Source organism: Myotis yumanensis, unplaced genomic scaffold (genome assembly GCF_028538775.1).
Source record: "Myotis yumanensis isolate MYYU_CA2020_CCGP unplaced genomic scaffold, mMyoYum1.0.hap1 SCAF_15, whole genome shotgun sequence".
Lineage (NCBI taxonomy): Eukaryota > Metazoa > Chordata > Mammalia > Chiroptera > Vespertilionidae > Myotis > Myotis yumanensis.
Window position 1 is genome coordinate 37,178,092 of NW_027223766.1, and position 25,654 is coordinate 37,203,745.

At 39.0% G+C, this 25,654-nt stretch overlaps 1 protein-coding gene across 1 annotated transcript in view; it reads left to right on the forward strand.

The window, feature by feature from the left end:
- Window positions 1-25,654, forward strand: part of RSPO2 (R-spondin 2) — a 141,604-nt gene that overhangs the window by 78,252 nt on the left and 37,698 nt on the right. The window contains exons 4-5 of the mRNA XM_070391933.1: window positions 10,784-10,927; window positions 13,524-13,712. Of these exons, the coding sequence (XP_070248034.1) occupies window positions 10,784-10,927; window positions 13,524-13,712 (333 nt within the window). The remainder of the gene's footprint in view (window positions 1-10,783; window positions 10,928-13,523; window positions 13,713-25,654) is intronic.

Consider the following 25,654-nt stretch of genomic DNA (forward strand, 5'->3'; position numbering starts at 1 on the left):
GAGGAGGAGACAGATTTAAATTGGGAGAGCTGTCACAGACTGAGAATCTGAAATCATACCCACTTTTTGTTTTCTTAAGAGATCATTTCTCAACAGTAGAGAAGAAAATTATACTTCAATCAACAGTAGCCCTAAAAAAATCCTATACAGAGAGACTTGCTCATCTGTTTCCTAATCGCTAGAGTAAGATCCCAATTGTGAAGCAGTATCTTTCTTCCAAAGGAAGACTTAATGAAATGTTGGTTGAGTTTGGCTTCTTGGTACAAACAGAGGCACAGTGTGTGTGTGTGTGTGTGTGTGTGTGTGTGTGTGTGTGTGTGTGTGATCTCTGATACTGTACATTAGGTGATTTTTCTCCATTTTTTATTTCTCATTCATTGATAAACTAATTTATTTGAAAAAATTGAATTTTGAAAATTGTTATGCATATTTCTTATAGAAAGCTTAGAAAATAATAGACTTTTAAAAAAGCAAAAATAAACAAAAACCCAACTTATGCAGAGAGGCCTTTTGATGGTTCCTCTCACAGCTGACTCTGGGCCACAAATCAGTTGGGTTTCCTAACCTACTCTTTGACAATGAGTGAATCTCATATTCTCTGAGTACCAGTAAAAACTCATCTATAAAATTTGGGGAGGCTATGAGATCATTGCTCTAACATTCTGTGATTTCTACGAATGCTTCTAGAAATTGCTGCTATTTGCTATTTCAGACCAGCCCTTCTCCTCAAACTCAAATTCCAGGTGGAAATGGCTATTTCAGAACTCTCTTAATAACCCTATGCGATATTGGTAAACATTTACATGTTACTATTGAAAAGACAAGCTTAGAACCATTCAGGAACCTACCCAGGGACACACAGTATGACTTAAAGCTAAAAAGGGAATACAGTTTCTTTCAGATTCCTGTTTCTTTAACCATACCACCCTGATGCTCTTGGAGAAAACAAAATAACAAAAACCACATTATTGGATAAGTTTTAGAATCTGTCTTTTTTGAGAGGTGGGCACGCTTTGAAGGGGCATTTTCTCAAGCTAGTTTCTTCTCTAGAAAGAGACCTTGCCCTATAGGCCATGCTGCAGAAGGTACCAAAGAAAACATCTTTCCAATAGTTCTTAAAGGAGAGGATGTTTGGTTCAATTAATAAACACTTTTACCTTTCAGCCTGTGTGTGAGTGTGTGCACATGTGTGCATGTGTGTGTGTTTTCACAACCCTGTAACTTGTGAAAACATCTTTCAGGCATGTAGACGTTTCCTTAAACTAATAAAAAAAATTATGCACCTAGATCTGAAGAGTCCTAATTGATTCTATTCCACCTGTCTCCCTCCCTTCTCCCCTGTTCCTGTCATTCCTGCCCCCAAGAAATTTGCATATTGAGGTTTATAATAGAAATAATTCTTCAAAGTCACACAACGAGTCAGTAGCAGGGTGGCCTCAAAGTCTGAGACTCCAATAGAATATTCTTTGGGGGGGGGGCATTATACTGTCCTTTAAAAATCAAACCATGTGATATAGACAAAACTATTATGCACAGTTCCAAATCTAGTATTAGACAAATCTCAAAGTTTCTTTGACTATTTCTTTTTCCTTAAATGAATGGTCAGTTTAAGTATTTTAAATCCCATTAAGGAATTAAGACAGATTTTATCTTCAAACAGAGAAATCAATTTGTGGTAGATGACATCTTTAAAAGAACACTGGGTTGGAAGGAACTTTGGGCTCTGGTTTGAGCTCTGACAGTAACTAGCTTTGTGAGCTTAGACAAATTACCTAACACACTCTGGAATAATAGCCTTCTAGTTCTAGTAACTCTCATGAGTCTGTAAAAAAAGTCTCTAGAGAGCCCTAGCTGGTGTGGCTCAGTTGGTTGGGTGTCGTCCCATGCACTTAAAGGTCGCTGGTTCGTTTTCAAGTCAGGGCAGGTGCCAGGGTTGCATACTTGATCCGCGGTGGGGTGCGTACAGGAGGCAGCCTATCAATGTTTCACTCTCATATCAATGTTTCTCTCTCCCTTTCCCTTCATCTTTCTCTAAAAACCGATATTACTCAAGAGAGTAATATCTGCTGTTGGCAGTTACCTCTTTAATATTGATCTCTTTGTGACTTTATATGGATTTTTAGATCTAGTTTCTGCAGTGTTCAGTCTCTCCCTCCAACTCTCACCTCTATTTCGTTTACAGTTAAGAAATATGCATAGTTTTTGTTTCTTAGAGATTAAAAATGAGACATAAGAGCTTCAATGTAGTATATAAGAAATTGGTGCCTAAACTGGAAATGGAGCTCTTCATAATCTAAAGTATTTTTATTTGTAACAAAATCATGCAGTTGCATTAAAATGTACCAGGTGGACTCTTTTTCAGTGTTTATTCTAAACTTATAGAAATTTAAGTATGAAATTCATTAGTCATTCAGCAGATAGATCATCACCTATGTGATGGACCCATGAATATAGAATAGAAGACATTCTCTGTTTTCTTTACGGGAACCCCCTTTAATGGGGGGGGGGCATGTAGTTTGATGAACATAGTAACCTCAAGGACAGGAGAAGTGCTGTTGCAGTATCATGGTGTGGGGAGGTCATGGGGAGGTCAGAGGAAACTAGCATGGATAGGATGAAAGGCACACATGGAGGTGAAGCTAAGGCAATGGGTGGGTGTGTCTAACAAGAAGGATCTTCTGTTTTAAAATCAAGGGTTTGATCTGAATCTGGAAGTGACAGGGAGCCTCTGAAGGGTTTTAAAGCAGGGAAATGACAAGACTGGTTTGTGCTTTTGAAAGATGGCAGAGTCACTAAGACTCCCTAAGCTTAAATGCTACCATTTCATATTTTCAGAATGAAACCCTTTTCTTTTTTTCCTTTCCCTTCAATGTGCCTCATGCATTTCTATCATCCTCTAGTTTAGAGGTCAGCAAACCAAGACTACTGGCCATAACATGGCCTGCCCCCCGTTTATGTTGGGCCCTTGAGCTAATGAATAGATTTTAGGTTTTTAACTGGCCCGGGGGGTGGGGGGGAGGGAATCAAAGGAAGAACAATATTTTGCAGCCTATACAAATAATATTAACTTCAAATTTCAGTGTTCATAAATAAAGTTTTATTGAAATAGCTGCATAGTCATCTGTACATTGTCTACGGCTGCTTTTGTTCTACAGCAGAGCAGAGTCGTTGAGACAGATCCTATGGCCCACAAGCCTAAAATATTTACTATCTGGTCTCTTACGGGAAGAGTTGGCTGACTCCTGCTCTCGCCAATTTGGCGTGCGAAGGGATTAAGAGATTCTTTTTGTTTTCCTTGGGTGGAGGTTGTGTGGAGGGCAGGGCATATGTTAGCTTACGTATGCTTTTCCATTGGGTTGGAGAGCTCTGCTTTCTCCAGTGTTTGAAAAAATGCAACTAAGACGCAAGTCTGGTTTATGAAAGTGCTCTGCTCCCGTCGAATGTGAAAGGGTGAGAAGTCACCAAAAAAGGAAAAGCACAAGGAGTAACCGGGACGAGAGAGCGGCTACTGGCAGGGATTAAACATCTGATAAGAGATATTAATTTGGTTTGTAATTTTAAGACCATTTTTATTGTTATCACATTCCTTTCCTACTTTGTTTCGAGGTAGCTTGTCCTCCTCTTTCACCCCCTTTAAATGGGAAAAAGAAAAATCCTTCTGAAACACCTACTCTTGAAGTCCCAGCAGATGTGTCCAAGTTTTAATTTCGGTTGTTTTGAGAATGATTTCAAATATGCATCACTTGAATACATGAGAAATGAAGCCAGCATTTTTATAGTTCTTCATTACTTGACCACACAATTTTGCACAAGCCTCAATATTTCTTCAGATTTTTTTCTGTGCGTGGGTGGGCAGGCTATCATTTTTAAACATTCAACTATTGCAGTGAAGCTACCAGCAACGTATTTCATACATTTGAATTTGGGGTTTTTATTTTAATGAACTGTTGTAACGCTAAGTTAAAATGAGTCAGGAGGAAAAAAATTATTTTTGACAGTATATATATCCTCAGAGGTGGAAATAAAGGGCACTTTGGGCATATAAGATAGAACTTAATAGCTATCTGAAAAACAACATGTAAATTTCTGGATGGAGTCCATTCATCTTGCCTAATTGCAATTTGGAAATGAAAGTCACTGCCAAGGCCAGGATCGTGCCATCCTTGTGGTCACGGCCCTCATGGCCATGACAGACACCGTTAGTGCACATTATGAACCGAACAGCTTCCTGGTGCTCAGAAAGGGGCCCTGCACATTTCAAACAGTATCTGTTGAAGGGTAGGCTTGTTGGGCTCTAGGGAGTGATACACATTTTAGGTGGCACCTTTTACCTAGTCTTTTGTTCTCATCTTTAATTTGATACTCCGAACCTTCGTCTGATATAGGTAGGTCTGGCATTTTGCCCCCTATCTGGCGGTAAAGGGAATAGGGCACACAGAGGATGTAATTCCCCCACCCCCGCCTCTACCCCGAGATCTAAAATTGCATTTAGATTTCAGTTTTTCTAAATCCTGGTTCCTAATTTTGAAGTAGATGACTTTCCATGCAGGTATTCAACAAATGATTGTAGTCAGTTTGTTTAGCTGCATGACCAAAACAAGGGCAGAGATAATTTACTACAGATAATGACTTTTTTTGAGTAATATAAATATATATTATAGGATTAAATATTATAATAATTATAATATGTATAAAATTACATTTTACTTATTAAAAATTATTACATATTATTGCAAAGAATGTAATTTTTTAGATTTTAGGTCATAGTTTTCATCAGTCCCAACTCTAATGGGATTACTGCCATCGTACATATTAGAAATACATGAATTTGTTAACATAAAGCTTAAAAACTGTATTTTGGTATATTTATAAATCATTGGGAGTTTTGAAAAGGAAGGTTAAACGGCATTATTTGAAGTTTTTAGAGAAACCTAAAAATATTTAAACAGTTTTATGAAACTTCATATGAAGTTGCACAGTCTAGTACTTTCAGTGTAAAAAAAAATTGCTCAAGGTCTAATTTCATATGTCTATTGGAACAACCTGTCGCCTTCCTTTCTGTTGAGATTTTAGTACACACTGAGCAGAGAGCCGTGTAGAGTTTTCCAGGGGTGGTCTTGATGCTCTCGGATTCTTGTATTGGTAACTGCACTTGAAGACGAAATGCCCGGCGGGGGTCAGCATCTGCCTCCTTCTGAATCGAGATGCTTGTAGTCTGACAATGAAGGGCAGCTGAGGAGCAGTCTGCAGTCAGGCGACCAGGGTGTGCCCGTGCGGCCTGCGGCCCACAGCCTGGTGACCCAGAAATGACAGAAAGGGCTTCCTTGGTGTGTATTTTCACAGCTGGGCTTAACAAAGGTTGATTTTTCTCTGCTTTCACTTCAGGTTTTAGTTTTTTGTTTATACGATTGGCCATGCTGCGATATTAAATTAAGAGATGGTTCTTGTCATCTAGATCCTGCTGGTAAGATAAAACGAACTCTGCCAGTGTGCCAAGACCATCCGTGCTGTGGGACCACAGGCGGAAGGGATGATGGCGGACCTGTGGCTTCTCTCAGGTTTCACCTCAACTCAGCTTGTGGGCTCTACTGATTCATGTAACTCCTTTCCCCACGACTATTTCCTCTTAGAGTGTGGAGGCTCTGGGTGCCTTTCCTTACCTTCATGCTCTTTCTGCTTCCAGGAAGCTGCATTTCCTGAAAACTAGGACTCCCCAGCTCACTCTGTGAGCACTTCATAGTCACATTGTCATCTCATTGCCTGCCTGGGACGGTTCCCGTTAGTGGCCTGAGGATGCTGGTGTGCTTTTCCACCGGGACCTTTAGTTATCCATCGTGATGCCTGGCTCCCAGTGGCTTTTACTTGTTGAAGTGAGGGAACAAACCAGGAACCATCTTTGTCATATTTCTCTCAGGTTCAAGAATTTTACAATAGTGAAAGCAAGCCCTAATCTTGAGCCTAACCTCACTTTTATTGTTACTTAAATACTGAAAACCACACAACGTACAAATAACTTATAATCTTACTTCCTTTTTTGAAACTATATATGAAGTGAAAATCCCTGCCCACAGCCATCTAAGCCCAAGTAACCATCACCTCCACGTAACCTCCAGTTCATCCCAGCCTCTCTTCCTGGGGTCCATCACATGCGTGTGACGTCTCTTCATTGCCTCGTTATGCCTGCTTGTCATGGCCAGATCTCTGTCTTCCCTCTGTCTTTCTAACACCTGCTCAGTGGAGGTTCCAACTTCCATAGCACAGATTACCTGGCACCCTTCAGTGTTGACATTCTCCATTACAATTGCTTTCCATTTAGGTGTTTTCTATTTCTAAATAGGTATTTCACTGTTTGTTCCTCCAATAAGATTTACAGCAACCAACCAACTTTTCTTTTTAAAGATATTTACAGTGCATGTGTAAGCAATCTCAAACCAAGCATTCAAATGAGCCTGAAAATGCCATAAAGGAATTGCATTTTTAAGTGGCATGCACGTGAGTGCACTTGGCAAGCATTACAACCCCACCACGTGCTCGGCTCTGTGTTAGAAACAAGGAATCCATAGACTGAAAACAGAATAAAGAAAAGTAATGGCTGAACAGAAGTGACTGCGTCTTCCCTGCCTCTGAGGTACCCAGCGGGTAACTACTGCGCTATGGGCAAGGCCCTGGAAGTGCACATGGCCCCCTGCCTTTGGCGTTCGCACCGCCAGGACAGGGAATGGGCCTTATAATTTTATGTTCTCGGGGTCTGGCACAGCGCTGCATTTCTGGAGAATGTTTGGAATGAACTGTTGAACTGCACTACAGTATAATTTGAAAATGTTATAATGGAGCCTGTATGGATACTGTGGGAGGCCAGGAGAAGGGGTGCCCAGCCTATTTTTTCTCCCCTTGGCAAGAGTAAAACCCTCTTGCCAAAGGACAGCCCCGTCAGACTGCATTTGGAGGCAGTTTCACTTGGACAGTAATTTTACTCAAACCGATATTGGCAGTCCTCATTTCGCGGATTGCATTTTTGAGGAGGCATGTAATTTAGAAGCATGTAAGTTGGCTAAACCAGGGTCTTATATTTCTGAGTGAGGACTTAAAGCCCAGATTTTTATAGAAAAGACCTATGTTTGGTAAACTTTGATATACCTGTTTTTTTTACACAGTATAAAATTTTCTAAGGTTTATCAGTCTATTAAATGATCCCACTGGTATTTTAAAACTCATTTATTTATAAAGTTGACATAGAGATTTTTCTGAAATGTAATACAGTTGTTGTTTCTGAGAAGTAGGCCTGCTATGCCATTAAAGTAAGGAAGGGTATTTCTGTATGCTCTTTGAAACCTTCTGTGTTGTTTAGAATTTTTATTTATAATGAGAATGTTTTACTTTTTGTTAAGAATGAGTTAATAGAGTAGATTTAAATCCCAATTACCTAAGGATAACAAGCTTAAGCAGTGTTGGGCAGAGTAGCTGGGGTGCGGGGAGCTCTGAAGCCCCACAAATAGTGGTTTTCTCCAAAGCAGAAGGGGTAGTTTCTGGAGAAATGGCAGAAGAGGGCAGGGGGTTGTGGGTGGGCCTGGAGCAGTGAGGAAAGGTTTTAGGCGTGGAAGCATGTGCAGATGTAGATCTCCAGGGTAGTGGTTTATACAGTTGCTCGCTTTAAAGAGCTTTCAGCTCATAGGAGTCTGCGCCTAGATGAGTCGAGTCAGTTCAGGCCACTGAATGTACGGGCTGCGGGCGTTGGTTTTACGTTGTGGCAAAGAGGGACTGAGACCAGGAAGGCCAGCAGAGCTTCCGGTGATGTTGGGACTTGACACCAAACAAAGCTTTTGTTTAAATGCTTTACTGAACAAAAAATAATTTAGTTCTTTTCCTTATGATTTGAGTGAAGGAAAAGTGCCATTGACTATATGAAAACAGGATACTGTCAAGAGTTGGTCAAATGATTGTGTAATTTGAAGGCTAAAGCAAGGTTCAGCATTATCAAAGAATGGGTGTAATTTCATGCACCCAAATCTAAAAAAAAATTTGGGATGGGATAATATTTCTTCATTCTTACCTTGAAATCAAAAGAATTTATTTTAGAATGCTAATAAAGTTTTATATCCTGTAAATTCAAGTAGGTCACAAATGTATATTGCAATAACTTTGGTTTGCTTTAATACTAAATGCATTACAATGATAAAAGATTCATATAATTCAGAAATATATAATTTTAACATATTTCAAAATTCTACCACCCTTCCCCAAATTAAATTCTCCAAGCTATTCATACCCCACCATGCACATATGGTTTTATTATATTATCCACTAGATATCGTGCAACTTCGTTTCTTCACTTAACTATTGATCTTCACGTTTACAGTCACTGCTTATAATTCATCTCATGCTTTTTCATGGTTGTCATATTCAACAATTTGAACGCATCAGATTTTTGTTCTACTTAAATCTTAGGACAAACAATTAAGCTTTCTTCTAGCAGGATTTGTGACTGAAGAAGTCCTAAGGGACTTGACAGAGAATGATAGGTATTTCAGAAATTCCACGTTCTGTGGACTGGTATTAGGAACGCGGAACAAAATGAGGAAAGGGAGTTACAGGTAACAATAAAGACCAGCAAAGGACCTTGTAAAATTAATTCCAAATGCTTATTGCTATAACTTTTTGGCCAAAAAGCTTAATGGTGCAGGTCATGTTTTAAAGAAAAATCAGACTTTCTAGATAACAATTGATTTATGAAGTGTATATTCCCTTTTTAAAAAAATATAAATGCTTTGTTCTTTTTCATCCTTTAGTTCTGTTGTATCTTTGGAATGTTTATCATTATTTCTCAGGAAATAATTCTGCTAACAGGAAGGGCTGCTTGCTTTAAAAGAAAAAAAAAAGCAAGTAGCAAGAAAACCAGCAATTTGTGGACATGATGGTCATGTATTTTCACCATGATTAAGAAGCGAATGACCAGCTATCGACCACTGTTGTGTTAAAATATACGTTACAGCTTTTAAGACTACAAATGAACCTTTTATGGGGTGATAAAGGGTCCTGTGCCCAACCATCCTCCCCAAAAAGAGCAATACTATAATTTGACTACGGACTTTCACCCACACATAGTTGGTTTTCCAGTTGTAAATATGGTCACATTTTAGAAGTTGAATTAACTGCTTCATGGTGGTCATTTAATATATGAAGAGCTGTTTAGACTCAATATTGAAAGGTGAAGAGTTACCATTTTCTTTTTATAGGTCTAGAAACTGTAATTATTTATAATTTATTTTAAATAATATATAATATATATATTATAACATATAATATATAATATATAATATATAATATATATATATTAGCCTTTAATTCAACTTTCTGGCTTTATTTTCTCAATTTTCAAAAGTTTAATATTCAGTGAGTTCATGTTTTGGTTACTATTTTTTATCCCATTTTTTCTTTGATTACAGGAACTATATATTTTAAAGCTTTGCTGAATCATGAAAGCTCTAAATACAGTACTGGCACTCCGAGGCTTGTTAAATGAATATAAGCAATGCCATGGAGTTTTCATAGAGCTTTACATGCTGTTAATTACCATCAATTAAATCTGTTGCAAGTAATAATGAACTATAATCTGTTGAAAATCTGACCTTCCAATTAACCAATCCTTTAACCTTCTCTCCTTTTCTCTGCAGAGCAGTTTAGAGTATATTTCTTTTTCCCCATGCAAGCCCTCTATCTCTGGCCCAGATGTTACTGGCCTATTCGGGAATCTGACTTATAATAAAGATACATTTTTGCTTCTTTTTACACTTTGTTGTAATGTGTGTTTAGTGGAAAAATACGTTTCTAATCCACTATTGCTTCTATGTGCAGATTATGAGTCAATTTATCTATATTATTACAAGTTCTCACAATAGCCTTGTGTCATCTCCGTTTTATACAGAAGGAAACAGCGGCTCAGGGAGCTGTGCAGTTGTCTGGAGTCACAGAGCTGGTCAGGGCAGATCTGGGGTTCAAGCCCACAGGGAGCAGGCCTAACAGCACTGCTTCCCAAACTGCTCCTCGCCAAGTTCAGTTAGCAGGTCAGGAAAAGGAGCCCAGATGTAGGAGGCAATCAGTTTTGGGGGCTTTCAGAACCCGCTCAGCCACTACTAGCTCTAGGACTTAATCTCTCTTAGTCTCAAGTTCTTTATTTGCAAAATAGGGATAGTACTGCCCTCCTTGTAGGATTCTTATGAAAACCAAATGGAAATGCATATAAAGCCTTTGGCACATTGTTACATGTGTTGTTTTGTTTTTAAATGACCTGAACTACCCCTCCAAGTTAAGGAACCCTCTGATGACAGTAAATGCCACACTGACCAACATAAACAGAATTTTAATTGACTGTCCAGAAGCAGGAGATCCTGATTAGAGTATCCCCCTTTGTATGTTTTCCGTTGTTTGTCTTTTGAAGAGCAGAAAAGATTTCAGCCCCAGCAGCAATGTAATTTGTAGTGGGGGTGTTTTCTTTTTCTTTTACATCCTTTTTAATCCCATTTGGAGTTGCAAAAATTTCAGAAGGATCTCATGGCTGCCCAGGGCCTTGGGCTGGAGTTGTGTCTTAGCTTATTGATGTGGTGAGCTCTTGCAAGAGGTAGGAGTGATGCAGAATGAGATGGCATTAGGAAACAAAAGAGTTGAACACATATTGCTCTGACCACTAGAATTTCAATTGATCTGACCAATGAGTTTGTGAAAGTTTTATTTGTAAAACGAGTGCATTTCTCTTTGACTGAAATTTTCTCTTTAAAATTGTTTTTAGGATGCAGAATAGAAAACTGTGATTCTTGCTTCAGCAAAGACTTTTGTACCAAGTGCAAAGTAGGCTTTTATTTGCATAGAGGCCGTTGCTTTGACGAGTGCCCAGATGGTTTTGCACCATTAGATGAAACCATGGAATGTGTGGGTAAGTAGTTTTTTGTGTAACTTTCAAACTGCAACTTTTTACACCTGTTTCTTAGGGAGGGGGAAATGCATACTGGGTTATTCAGCCTGGTAGTCTTGTTAATTAGAACTGAAAATTATTTGAGTTTTTTGCTGACTTTCTGAATTCTTTAGGCATCATGACATTGGGTAGTTTTATATATTACATCTTGCTACAAAATTTGTGAGTTGTACATTTGCTAGATTAAACTATTTAGATGCTGATAATGCTTTTTATCATATGTGTAATACATCTATTTCTTACTTATCTTAAAAAATTAGTATCTGTTAGATAAAAACATTTTGTTTAAAATAAAAATAAAAATTTCAAACTGTACCATGTTATTAATGATTCTATCACTTTTGTTATGTATATTAATTATGGATCTTCTTAGCCATTTGTTTTTTAAATATCATTGGGAATTTAATTTTTGTGCAAAATATATTTTGATAACTGACTGCATGTTGCAAAGTGCATTAAAACAGTTTTACCTTTACTAAATTTGTATAGCTAGAATGCATAATTTAATATATACATATATACCATTTGTGAATAATAATGAGGAATACACATTTTATAAATTGTGTATTTTTTGAGTGTTTGAAAACACTTTGGTATTTATACTACTTTTTCACTGTTTTTATATAGTTTTATATGGTTTTTATATGGTTTTGGCTTTTATACTACCAATTAAGAGGTAAAGCTCTGTCAGTACCTGCATTTTGATGAATGCCTGAATCTGTTCTTAGGTGCAATGGCATCTTCACTACTCCCAGCCCTCTGCACCTACCCCTGAATTTTATTTGGCATGTTGTACATCTGATATGATGTACAAGAGAGCTATGTATTATGAGACTTTCCATCTCCTTGAAATGGAGACTTAAGAGAAAATTGAGAACTTTTTTCCTGAAGAAATATTGCTAAAACGGTCTATCTATATATATAAAAGCCCAGCGACCAAACACTGGAATGACCAGAATGACTGGGCAACCAGTTGCTATGATGCGCACTGACCACCAGGGGGCAGATGCTCAATGCAGGAGCTGCCCCCCTGGTGGTCAGTGCGCTCCCACAGTGGGAGGGCCACTCGGCTGAACCGGGATGAGCAGCGCTCCCACAGCGGGCTGATCTCCACAGGCCATGCCCCCCACCAGTGCACGAATCCGTGCACTGGGTTTCTAGTAATTATATATTCAAAAGCTTGCAGAGAACACATTTAAAGAAGAGGTTTATGAAGAAATGTGTATTTATGTTCCTGTTTGTGTGTGAGTAAATACATTCATACAGGCAACGACCTATTAAACATAGGAAAGCCACTAGAAGAGCATACTGGGAATGTTGAGTTTGCTTTTGAGAGGCAAGTCCCATGCCCCTTAGAGACGGTCAATGGATGCTCTTATGAAACCCTCAAAGATAAATTACAAATTGAGTCCTGTGCATTCCCCTGAACATAAATCATCTTGAATAGCTTTGAAACATCTAAGAGTAACCATGATCATGCCTGCTCAGATCTGGAATGCTGAAATATTGTGTGTGGACCCTGGGCCTGAGTCGTGACCTGGTAGTGTGAAGGGGCTTTTTAATGGGGAATTTGATAAGGATGTTTAACTTTACCAATTTTTGTCCTTTTTTTCCCCAACCTCACCCCAGGAGACTGGAGGCTAGCCCGCTTTTCTGCTTTATGATTTTACAAAAGGGGGTGCTAAAAGCTAGATATGTAATCTAGAAAAATCATACATTTTTCATATACCTAACCATACTTGTTTACTTTTCACACTATAATAATATATAGCACCAATTCAGGGAATAGGAAATACATACTGTGGTTTCCTGACACCTATTGAAGAATTGAGATAAATCAGAAAATGCAAAACAAACACCCTGTCCTTTTCACCAAATACTTTTAAAATACATATAAATATAAATACATATAAATATGTATATATATACACACACATATTTGTATATGTGTGTGTGTGTATGTGTGTGTATTCCAGAGAGGAAGGAAGAGGGAGAGATAGAAACAATGATGAGAGAATCAGCTATTGGCTGCCTCCTGCATGCCCCCTACTGCTCTAACCAGGAATGGGACTATGACCTCCTGGTTCATAGGTCAATGCTCCACCACTGAGCCATGCTGGTTGGGCCCAAACACTTACTTTCAAAATAAAACTAACACACGTGAATTTCAGTGGGGTGTTCAGAATTAACATGAAAAGCTTTCTCTTCTGTCATAATGTGAAAATCGTATCTTCTGCTGTAGATTTTAGCTATTGAATCTTTCAGAGATTATATATTCCAGTGTCTTTAGAATGGACCAGAAGCATTTCTTCAAAAAATGAACTAAGACAAATTGAAAGTACTAGTTTTAAAATTATGCATGTGGCAATTATTGTAAATGAAAGTAACCCTATGGTTCAAAGAATTGACGTTTGAAAGGCGAATATAGGTCTCTGTGGGCTGTGCAGCTTAATTTGGGGAATCTGAAAGTGGGGAGAGCATATAAATTTGATGATAGTGGAGCAAATGGATACCAAATTATTTGTATTTGTTTTGTTTATTTTTAATCTTTATTTAGAAGGATGTGAAGTTGGTCATTGGAGTGAATGGGGAACGTGTAGCAGAAATAATCGCACATGTGGATTTAAATGGGGTCTGGAAACCAGAACACGGCAAATTGTTAAAAAGCCAGCAAAAGATACAATACCATGTCCAACCATCGCCGAATCCAGGAGATGTAAGATGGCCATGAGGCACTGTCCCGGAGGTGAGTGTGGGTAGTCACTACCGTGGGTGGTGTGCTTTCTGAATTTACCTCTTCCCTACCCTCACCCCCAATAATGAATATTTCTCCATGAAGGAAACCTGATGATAACATTGGTCAGAGGGTCAAATTCCACATTATTCTTATTTAAGGATGGATGCTTACACTGTGAAGAATATAGAGGGAATATTTCATTTACTTTCATGATACCTTGATAATAATTTAGAAGAGTGCATTACAAATGGGCTTTCCAAATTGAGATTTCTAAGAGCGTGCGTGCGTGCGTGTGTGTGTGTGTGTGTGTGTGTGTGTCTTTTTTTGGCTAACGTACCATACAAGTAGGTCTTATGAAATCAGGCTTTTGCAGATGTTGCTCTGAGGGAAGTGGCCAACTTTCAGTTGAGAAGAGTTTAGATTAGAAAGGTTTATGGCATCTGTAAAATCATCGGCATCATTACTAGTTGAAGATGACAACTTAAAATAAACTTGCCCAAACACTGGGAGGAATAAACGTTGTCTTAATGTTACCACAATTAGCCGGTTCTCTTTGTTTTGATAATAATTTGTAGAAAACAGCTACTGGTATGTGTGTGTTTATTCATGTCTTTGTAGTAATTGTGCTGATTTGCAGTAATTATTCTGTAATAACAGGATTAGGCCCATTTACAAATTAGGAGACGCGTACATAGCTCAGGTGCTGGCTGAAGCCGTGTCAGTTTGAGATGGAGTTCTCAGCGCCGTCGCTGTGGTTCTTAAAGCGTAATCACTTGTTACCATTTGTCACTAGTGGATGCTACGTTGTTGGAGATGAAGCTGGGGTTTTTCTAGTCTACAGCATAGAAAAGCAAAGTAGTTTTGTTTGGAAAATTGCCCTGTGAAATAAACAAAATTTTTGTTTGTCTGTATTTATTTATTTTTCTGTTGGGGCAGTTTTTCAGCTTTGTGGTTACAGGCCAGCGAGAGAATACCTACCGGCTTAAAATGGATTTACATCCGTATTATGCTGCCCCATAGAGAATGTCTATGATCCGGGGAGGAAGACGAACTTTTAAGACTCGAAGACTCCAGTCGGCCTTTGAGAACTATTAGCTCCAGATTCAGAAGCTACTATTAGGAAGGCAGCTTTTCCTCTTGAATTAGTTTTGCTTTGCTTTGCTAGGTCTTTGAAACAAAGTTTTGTTGGGGTTTGCTTTTCACTAACAAGGATGGTTTTGTTCGCTTTAAACTGAGTATTTTTCAGTCAAAATATAAGAAAATATTTTCTTACAAAACTAATAAGCCACTTCTTGGATAGCTGAGAGCATTTAACCTGCAACCTCCTGCCTAAAAACAAACCTGATGTATTCAGGTATTGGGAAGAAAGGCTTCCTTTGTTGTATATTGTTTATATAACTACCCTCCCCCCATTTCTCTCCCAGCGATGTGGTCCCCCAATTGTGGTTTACGTTAATAGCAAAAATTAACCTGAAAATGCTCCTATAACAAACATGCTTATGTGTAACAAGAGCCAGAATATTCCCCTCCCGCTATTTTGACCTAGCCCCAGTCTTGCTTGAGAATTTTGTAGATAACAGCTAGATTGTTAACTTGTAATGTTTATTGCACTCATAGTTTTTGTGCTACCAACAGCAGTATACTGTCTTACAGAGTACAACCTGACCCTGTCAGCAGTGTAAATTGTGCTGAAACAAATGCTTATATATCATCTGCCAATATCCTCCTTTTGATAACCAGGCATGAACTCTGATTTAATTCATAGTTAGGTTTTATCAAGTATTATTTATTAGGAGCGACTGGCTATTGTTTTAATTCCCAAATCTACATTTTCAGTTGAATAAATTCAATTTTTATATGACGTTAGTAGGTCTAAAAGGTTATATGGAAACTTGTTTTATTATTTTATAAAAAGGGACCTACAATAGAATTGTTGATAGAAACGGAAAATTACTCTGCAATAAAATAACTTCTATTTTAAAATGTAAGAAATTGCAACTAGAAAATTAATTTTGGAACTTGAGCACCAGCTTATAAAAATAGGCATAACTTCCAGTGTAGTATCCCACCTTGCCTCAGGTGAGAGAGCAGAAAGTTCCTTTCTTCAGTAGGTCACGGTGATTAATGGAAGAATGGAGAAGAAAACCGCTTCAGCCCATTTTACATCTTGATTTGATTTTAGTGATCTGCTTTGACAAACCATGCAAAAATGTAAGTCGTAATCAGGTTGGGAATACAGGCATTTTTCAGATCTTTTCAACATATGTATGGATTTTTCTCCTGTTGGAGCCAATCTTAACCTGATTGCACACAAACACAGCCTTAACCTCCTTCACACTAAAGCACCAGCACATTAAAATCAGCTGCTTTCGATTACTGGAAGGCAGAAGTTAAAGGTCAATGCAATGGAATAGTCACTAAGTATATAAGATATTACATTAAAAACTACTAAAAATAAGAAAATAATGGATGCAAGATTTTTTTTTAAATGGTGTGATGCTTTAGCCTATCTTCCCCATAATGGTCATATGCTTATTTGCTTTTAAAAGAAGATTCTCTGAAAATATCCTAAGTCATGGATTGATTTACACTTGAAGTTACTTGGTGTTCCTTCCCAAACTTTTCTTTTTAATCAGTTCCCTTTTCTTCCATTTCTGATGACAATAGGCTGTAGAGTTTCTTGGGCTTTGCTGACACTCATGTTTCAGGATTCTGTTCTGGCGATCAGGAGATCTGGGTCTCTGTACCCTGTCAAGTCATTAATTCTGTGACCCTGGGCAACGCACTTAACCTCTTGTGGCCTCTATTTCCTCATTTGTTAATTGGAGGGTATGAGGGTAGGTGAGCTCTAAGACCCAGCCCAGTTCTAAAACCCAGTGATTCTAAGATTCATTGTTAGAAGATATGGCAAGTTCTGTGGCCGAGATGTGAAGGGCGAGGAAGAGACTGGAAGCCCAGGAGCGCTGTTTTACGAACAAAGAACGGAACACTTTTTTAGCAGCTGCACTGGGCATGTGCCAAGACTTTCACATTGGGCAGCTTTCAAATCTTTCTTCTTTCTCTTTCTTTCTCACAGGTAGTCAACCCTCAAAGACTATGCAAGGCTTTAAATCCACATATGACCTGTTTAGCTACCAAGATAGCAGGAGGGTAAAAAAGAGAAGAGCTTAAAAAAACCATGGTGAAAGGAGAAAGGTGGATAATGAGGGAGAGGAAAAATATATTGAAAAATGAATATAGGAAACAAGGGGGAAAATAATGAATTACTTAAAAACGAAGCCCATACTCAAGATATAGCTGCCTTTCCTCTCTTCCACCCTGAGCTCACTAATGAATAGAATTCACCCTGTTGCGACGAATTTATTCTCTTAACATATAACTTGAATCTTTATTTTATTTTTTATATATCTTTTTTATTTCAGAGAGGAAGGGAGAGGGAGAGAGAGATATGCTTTGTTTTACAAAGTTTCAAAGAACGCCATCTGCACAGCTGACCCTGGGGATCGAGCCCACAACCCAGGCATGTGCCCTGACTGGGAATCAAACTCTAACCTCCTGGTTCATAGGTCGATGCTCAACCACTGAGCAATGCTGGCCGGGCTATAACTTGAATCTTTAAATGAAAGGAATTTTGAGTTTGAACCATGCTGTATATTAGACAATATATTAATAAAAAATATATAAACATGCTACCATTATATATTTAAATAACAAATAGGAAAACGAAATCATGGTTGTGGAGGGACAAAGTTGGCAGATGCTCATGTACACGGGGAAATGCTGACATTTGCAAGTGGCTCTAATCTTCCACTCCTTCACAGGGTCGGCCAACATAACCTCAGCCTGAGCTATCCTGTCCTGTCTGTATGGGACTCACTATTTTGTAAGGTCTCACAACAACTACTTTTAATGTATTCATTAGATATTTATCGAGCATGGCTATATATCAATCATCGGGCTATGCATAATGAGTCCTTTTAGAGCTTTTCTAATGGGAATCATGGCAAGAAAGTGGATGAGTGCATAATTTTCTGCGGAGATAGAGGCTGTGAAGAAAAATAAAGCAGGATTTGGAGTTGGTGAAAGAGTTGATAGGGAGTGCCTATTTTTTTTTTGTAGGGTATTCAGAGAAATTGAGGGAGTACCATTTGATTTTAGACCTGAATGGAGGAGAGCTTTGGATAGACCTTGAGACAGTTGTTTAGCTGCTGACTCGATGGCTATGCCATGTGACCATCTTGATTGTCTTACTTGCATAGGGTAGAAGAGGGAACTGAGATTTAGGGAGGCTCTGACTGGACCAAGGTGATGCACAGCAAGTTTCTAGTGGTAGAGCCAAGAGTAGGACCAATATTTTGCTGCCTCGGAAACGCACGTTTTCCCCTGCCTTTTTCTTGTTCCTTATAATAAAAATCAAAGACAGAGCCATGGTTGTCCACCATTGAAGTAGCCAACTTTAAACTATTTCTCCCTCCAACAGACACATCATTTTGCTTTTGCTCTACAAATACTTAAAAAACAACAACACCCAGGGCCTTCTGCCATCCCCACCCCCTCCCAATATCTTCCAACTTGAAACAGCCAGCGGAACATACCCCAAAGGTCATTTAGTAAATGCCGAAGTGTTGAGCCACTCACTGGCTTTGTTTTGGTTCAGCTGCCCCCACTAAGACCTCTTCTTCTATCATTTTACTGTCATTCATCCTCAGTTTGTTGGGGGAAAAAGAGTGACTTCAAGCTTGTTTTTTTTTTTTTTTCTTTTTTTTTTATCCTTAGTCCTTCAAAGTCACCCTCTCGCTGAGGCTGCCTTACGTTGAGTCCCACCCAGCATTCATCTCTGTCCCTTTGCTCCCTGGTCTGCACAGAAGCACTGGGATCCTCGCCCCACCCCGCACCTAGTCACTCTATGCCCCGCATGGTTTTTCTCTTTCTGACACATAGAAGCAGTCAGACAGTTAGCGTAATTCAGGTGATGCTTGGACATGTGCTTAGATAGCTTTTTACCCCTTCTACTCCTGGCTACCTCAACTCACCATGCCACAATTGTTAGTAACAATATAGTGCAATTCTTTTAGCCCTAATATTTTCTCAGGAGTGTGTTAAAACTTAAATGTGGAATCTGCTACTACTACATACTGTTTCTATTGGAAAATAACTTATTTCTCTTATGAGACCTTACTTGACCATTATCTCCTTTTTTTTAAAGTGTCTTTTCACTTGGTAGGAAACAAAAGAAAATATTTTTTTAGTGATTTAGACCCTTAATTTCTGCAAACATTTTCTTTTTAAAAAGCAATAGTAATAAGACCTCTCTAATTTTTGCTTTCTGTATATGAATTGACAGCAACCTGTGGACTAGGTATTAGATAATATAACTAAATATGGTTGTAGATTGTGATGGATTAAACTGAGAGCAGGAAATAAGCACATTTTCAGTAGGATAAGGGTCAAGAAAATATGCTTTAGACATGTGTTCTTTATTTCTGTACATTTTGTTTACATTTGAGTTGCAATTTATGTGGTCTGTTTTATACATGCCAACCTCAAGAATAGTTTGGAAGAGAGGATAAGAGTAAAACCTCTTTTCTTTTGAAACCTTCATGGCTGTCTGGAATGTAGATATTGAAATTTTTATATGAAGAAGACAGCATCTGAAAAAGGGGGCATTCTTGCTCCCCCTCTGCAATGCTAAATACTTCATTATATTTTAAAATCAGTGAGTGTTAGTCATTTTAAATTAAATAGCAAATTGTACTATTTCCCAGGGACCTCTGGATACATGGCAGCTGATTGTAAGGTTATTTCATAGTGTTTATAAACTGGGACAGTCACCCAGAGGCAGCCAGTTTTCAAATGTTAATGTATAACTATTATATTAAATTGATGGTTAGCTAAGATCCACCTGCCCTCAAATAATTCTCTCAGCAGCTAAAGTGTCTGGAATTCTGCCCTAGTTGATTTGGCTCACTGGATAGAATGCTGGTCCACAGACTGAAGGGTCCTGGGTTCAAGTCCCATCAAGGGCATGTACCTCGGGTGCAGGCTCAATCTCTACCCTGGTCTGGGTGCCTGTAGGAGGCAACCAATGATGTGTCTCTCAGATCGATGTTTCTCTGTCTCTCCCCCTCCCTTCCACTCTCTCAAAAAATCAATGGAAAAATATCCCCAGGCGAGGATTAACAAACAAACAAAAAAGTGTCTAATTCCTGCTTCAGCAATCTTAACAATGAACTTTAGGCAGCATCTTGGGAAGTATGCCCACCCTCTCTGCACCCTCCATCCACCACTTTTCCATTTTTTTCCTTGTTTGCTGGAGAGTGGGTAGGTGATAACTATTCACACCTGTCGGTGTCTTTTGTTTTTGTTTTTCTGGGGTTTTTATTTTAGCAATGATTTCTTTCAGACCTAATTGTCACATTTCAGAAGGTACAGGTCTGAGGAAGTGGAAGAGCAGAAAAGTGGGCTGCAATGTGGTGTGCACGGACATCACGGAATGTCCAGAGAGTGCAAGACTACGTGCCATCTAGGACTGAGATGCGGGAGTGTTGGGGCGTGCATAGCACCCATCCCGTGGAGGCTGAGGGCGGGATATAAGGGAACCACTTCTCCCGTTTCATTTTGAGCCTGTCCTGGTGCCAGCCGGGCTTGCCTGAGGGACCAAGGAGGCGTGAGTGCGAGAAGCCACACCTTGGTGTTCTTCTCTGCAGCTTCCCATCTGCAGTCTGCACCAGCCCCACTTAATTACAGTGGGGAGCACCATGTACTCGTCTCTTTTACGGGTCCTTGTAAAAAGGATTTCTCAACTGCATATGCCACCAAAGGCCCGATGTTCTGTGTGCAACAAAGCAAGGACGGGAAAATTCCAAAGGAGCCTTTCTTTTATGAATTTTACGCAGCAGTAAGCTACTCTGGTCTTAATGTAAAATATATACAACAATTTTTACAGCACTCTAAAATAAAAACAACTTTAATAGGGCACACATGGTGTCAGTGATGGATTCCCCCCACCCCACCGCTTCCAGAGGACTTTTTTTCTTTTTCCTCATGAGATAAGAGAGTCTCAAGTATAAACCCCCTAGAGAATTCGTAGAACAACTTATGTTCCTCATCAGACACCTCTCTGGGACTTTGGCTGGTGTTGATAAGAGGCGCAGGCAGTTTGCTCACTGAGACTTCCTGTAAATGTTCTCCAGCTACTGGAATGACCCAGAGCTGTGCTTGTGGAAAGCCTCCAGGATCAGGACGCAGGAAGAAAACACACACACACACACACACACACACACACACACATTTTAATGGAAATAATGACAGTTTTACTGAAATCCCAGTGTTATTCATGTTGTCATCATACAGAAGTGCTTGAGATGATCAAGTTATTTGTGCAATTGAGGGGGCAGAAGGTTCAGGTGGCAAAAGTTATTGCAATTAATTTAGTCTAATGATGTAAAGGCAATAGATTTTTGCTTTGCAGATGATTTTATATAATACTTTATATAAACTTATGAGTTTAATTCGTTCCGAGACCTAGCTCGTTAACTCAAATTACTCTATCAACTCAATGCAAAAAATCGGCCAAGAGACAGCTGGTATCTCAAAAAACTCGTTAGTCGGGACACTCGTAAGTCAAGGCCCCACTGTGTTTGGCTCTAATACTTCTGTGTCAGTATTATTTTCTTGTATTTGAGCTGGTATATAGTCAAGAGACCTTTCATAACTAATGTTATGCCCTTATATCCTGCCCATTACTCGAAGGATTTAATAACTGAATGTGAAAGGTTATTTAATAACGTGCTAAAAGCAAAACAAATTTACTAGTAAAAGATCAGAACTAGGAAAAACTTAGAATGAGAGCTCAGGACTGATAAAAAAAAAATAGAGCATACAAATATGTGTTGGTTGAAATAATTGGGCTAAAAATTTGAGCCTCTTACCAGGCAAAGGGGAAAAGTAGATATGGTTCTTGCAATTCTTATTTAAAGTAAGTGATTATTTATAAAATAGAATATCAATTTTGTAACAGCTTTTAAAGGGAAAAATCACCACATATGTGTGTATATACACAACCATATGCATGTGTACATATATAGACAGCATATATATATGTATACATAGAAATATATAAATATATACACATACACTTTATACACCTATATCACAACACACAGATATGAATACTCATTCCAATTCAGACACATTCCAGTGTGTGCATGTGGGTGGGAGGGATGGGTCCTAGAGCATAGAATTCAGAAATTAGCTCAGTCACTGTGGCTCAGGGGATGAACATCGACCTATGAACCAGAAGGTCATAGTTGGATTCCTGGTCAGGACATGTGCCTGGGTTGCAGGCTCAGTCCCAGTAGGGGGCATGCAAGAGGCAGCAAATCTCTGATTCTCTCTCATGGTTGATGTGTCTATCTCTCCCTCTCCCTTCCTCTGTGAAATCAATAAAAATAAAAAAAGATTGAGGACACTAATGATAATTCTCATAGTAGAGAAAGCATTCTAGGTTCATAGGTAGACATACTGTAACGTATTTCTCAAGTAGGGATTCACATCCAGAGCCATGAGTAGCATAGTGGACAGTGTCTTCAGCATCTGTGTAGCAAAGGGTGTTTCCCAAAGGAGAGGCAGCTTGGGAGGCTTATCCCGCAATGAAAGCTGATGGTATAGTCATGAAACGTGAATCGACAGAGGCAACATGGAATCAGGACTCTTTGATTTACCTGTTATATTTGAATGAATTGGTCCACTTGGTTCTCTTAGTGAATACTGAACACATTTAGAACAGCCTGGTGTCTAGTGAATCTAGAAAATGTACATTTGTACTGAGGGTCAGTTACCCTTTGAACTTGTCAATAAATGTGTCTTTTCTACATAGTACCATGTTCTTAGGTATGATCAGGAGTTGCCTTATTTAGATGCAGAGTTATTTCTGGTGGTGATTTCACGTCCTGCAGTAATATTTTAAGTAACCTTTTGTGATTTTTGTTTTTTCTCCAAGACTGGTCTTCAGTTATTTTAATCTGGCAAAACTATTTGATATGAGAACCACATGGATTTTGAGTAAATACTCACTGAGTTGAAATATGTTGCAAGGTGCCTTCTAATTCCTCTTTTGAACCTACTTCTACAATATAATTCAGGTAGTAAGTATTGGAGCTGAATTTCCAATCCCATCCATGATTTTCCCATTGCCATGTCTACAGGTTCATCAAACCCATTATTTAACATCTGTTAATGCCTGTGTTCTAAAGAAATGGACAAATTGGGAGCAGGGAAGATACAGATGAAAGAGTTTATAGTCTAACCAGGGAAGACGAAAATGCAAATTAAACGAAGCAGAGGTCTCTTTGTAAATATGAATAACTATTGTGATAGGCTCTGATGTTTTAAAGAAAAGTATCATTTTTAGTCCTTGTGGCCAGGGAGTGCTTCCTGAAGAGCAAAGCTTAAATTATATTATGAGGCAAACACGTTAAAAAAAAAGGGAGAGAGTTTTCTAGACAGAATGTTGTGGGGAAAGATGCCATAGTGTACTCCTCGTGTCCAAGGGGGCGAGCAGAAGAACCTGGTTGAAGCTCGGAGTTTGAGAATGGCAGTCACCGGAGCTCACAGCAGAGACCTAAGTTGCACACTGATGGTGAAGTGCCTCTCAGGAGAGGACCGGCTTTTGAATTTTACTTTGCACACAGTGGAGAGCCATAGGGGACTTTTGAGCATGGAGGTGGAAGTGACTGAGGTCGTGTTGCTAAGGTGTCAGAAGATAAACTGCACGTCCCAGATTTGGGGTCAGCTCTTTAAACAGAGTCTGAGTTTGGGAGAATTACCAAATACTTCTGCGTTCTGATGTTTATGCATTTTTTCTGTTCTGCTTGCTTTTCTGAAGAGTGCAGGATTCTGCCTTGACTTGCAGTCCACTATGACCCTTATATCTTTTTTCTGCCAACTTTCTAAGCCAAGCCATTCCCCAGTTTTATCAGTGTAGTTTATTTTGTTACATCTAGGCACATTTTGCATTTACCCTAACTGAACTATATGTGCTTTCTAATTACTATTTTTGTATGCCATTTACCAAGACTCTGGGATGTATTAGTGCCTATTTTCTAGCTTATGATGTTAACTTCTAAAGGGGTTTTCCTTAGTCAGAGTACTCTGAAATTTTAAAGTGCACAAATATTATTCAGATCAAGGATGAAATGTTCCTACAGGGTCCAATTTCAATTGTATATCTAAGGTGGTTTTATTTAGCACGTTGTTTACTGGCAGTTGCCTGGAACATTGGATTGAGAAGGATTCTGAGTTAAGTGCTGAGTTCGAAGAAATGTGTATAGTTATCAATTTGTGGTGTTTGCAGCATCGGTGGGAAGCAATATGCCATGTATTTGTTCCCCCTAATTCTAATCCGTTAGCCCATTCTGTTTGTGACTCTTCTTCCTTCCCTCCAAGCCCCCAATATACCCTTGGATGTCTTTGGGAAACAGTCATTTGCTTCTATTTTATACCTTCAGTGATGGTGCATGATTATACATTGGAAAAGCAGTGTACAGACTTGTAAATTTGTTATGTATTGGTTTTGGTCACTTATTGGTTGAATAACATTGGGAAAATTAGTTCATTTGCCAAGGAGTAGCCATATATGAAATGAGGATAATATGATACAAGATGGTTGTGAGGAGTAAATGAGCACATATGCAAACAGGTATGTTTTTAAGATTCTGGTACATTTTGATATAATCCTGTTGTTGATTCTTTCCATGACTGGCTACTGCTTGCCTCTTTGGTGTTATTTGATTTTGCCCACTTCATGGCTGCATTCAGATGCAGATCATCTTCTGTTTGAGCCCAAGCCTACAGATCTGGCTGTGGATGGGCATCTTCCCTAGACACTAGCATAACAGGTGACACATACCTTGTTGTCCTTTCAAGATCTTATGTCTCCTGGGGCAACTACTCTTTCTAATGGGATTACTAGCCTCCCAGTTACCGGGGCTCTCAGCCCTGCCTTTGAATATCTTCCTCACATTCTGACAAATCAGAACTTAGATCTTTGTTCAACCACCTGAATGTATACGAACTTGAGAAGTTAATCTCTCTAAGCCTCAGTGTCAGCATCTGTATCATGGGGATAGCAGATGCCTGCTTTATAGGATTGTTACAAGAATTAACATTCCCTGGCCATACCATGTCTTGCACGGTCAAGGATCAGAAAATGTGGGCTGTTATTACTTAAAAAAACAAACAAACGAACAAACAAACAAAAACACAAAAAAAACCCACCCACCCACTCAGTCCTGTTTCTCCATTGTCCATTCATCTTCTTTTCTATTGTCTTTACTTGACTTGAAACCTGTTTATTCTCTTTACCTAGAAGATTGCAATCACCTTTGATAGGCAGAGGGAGTACAGTTTAATTTGCAATCCAGCTAACAGAGGTGTCAGCGTATTCAAAGTTGAATTCATTTCACCTCATTCACAGTGTAATCTAAGTGGAACAACTCACACACTAAGTTCTAAAAATGACTTGATGTCTCTGAGCATCCCGATCAGCACAGGGCCTGGCGCAGAGCGAGCCTCGGTTGCTGAAAGGAATGAAGGTTGCAGGACCACTAGGACTGGTGGCTGAAGAGGTGAGACTTCTGACTATAGACAGGGAATCACGTGTTTTGAATAAGTGAAAATGAGTAAAGAGTGGGGGGAAGATCAAGTGATCAAAAGTGTGAAAAAAACAGGATGTGTGTATGTAAACATAGAGAATCTGTTTGAAACACAGGGAGCAAAATGGGGAAACTGGGCAGAGGGAGTTGAATATGAAGAGGGAATGAACTTAGTAAATACTTCAAAGTTAGTGAGAGTTAGCTGAGTTGAGCCCCATGGATTGACCAGTGCAGAAAAATTTGAGACTGACTAAAGAATTATCCCAGGGAAGAGGAAGTCTTTGCCCACTTGTGATT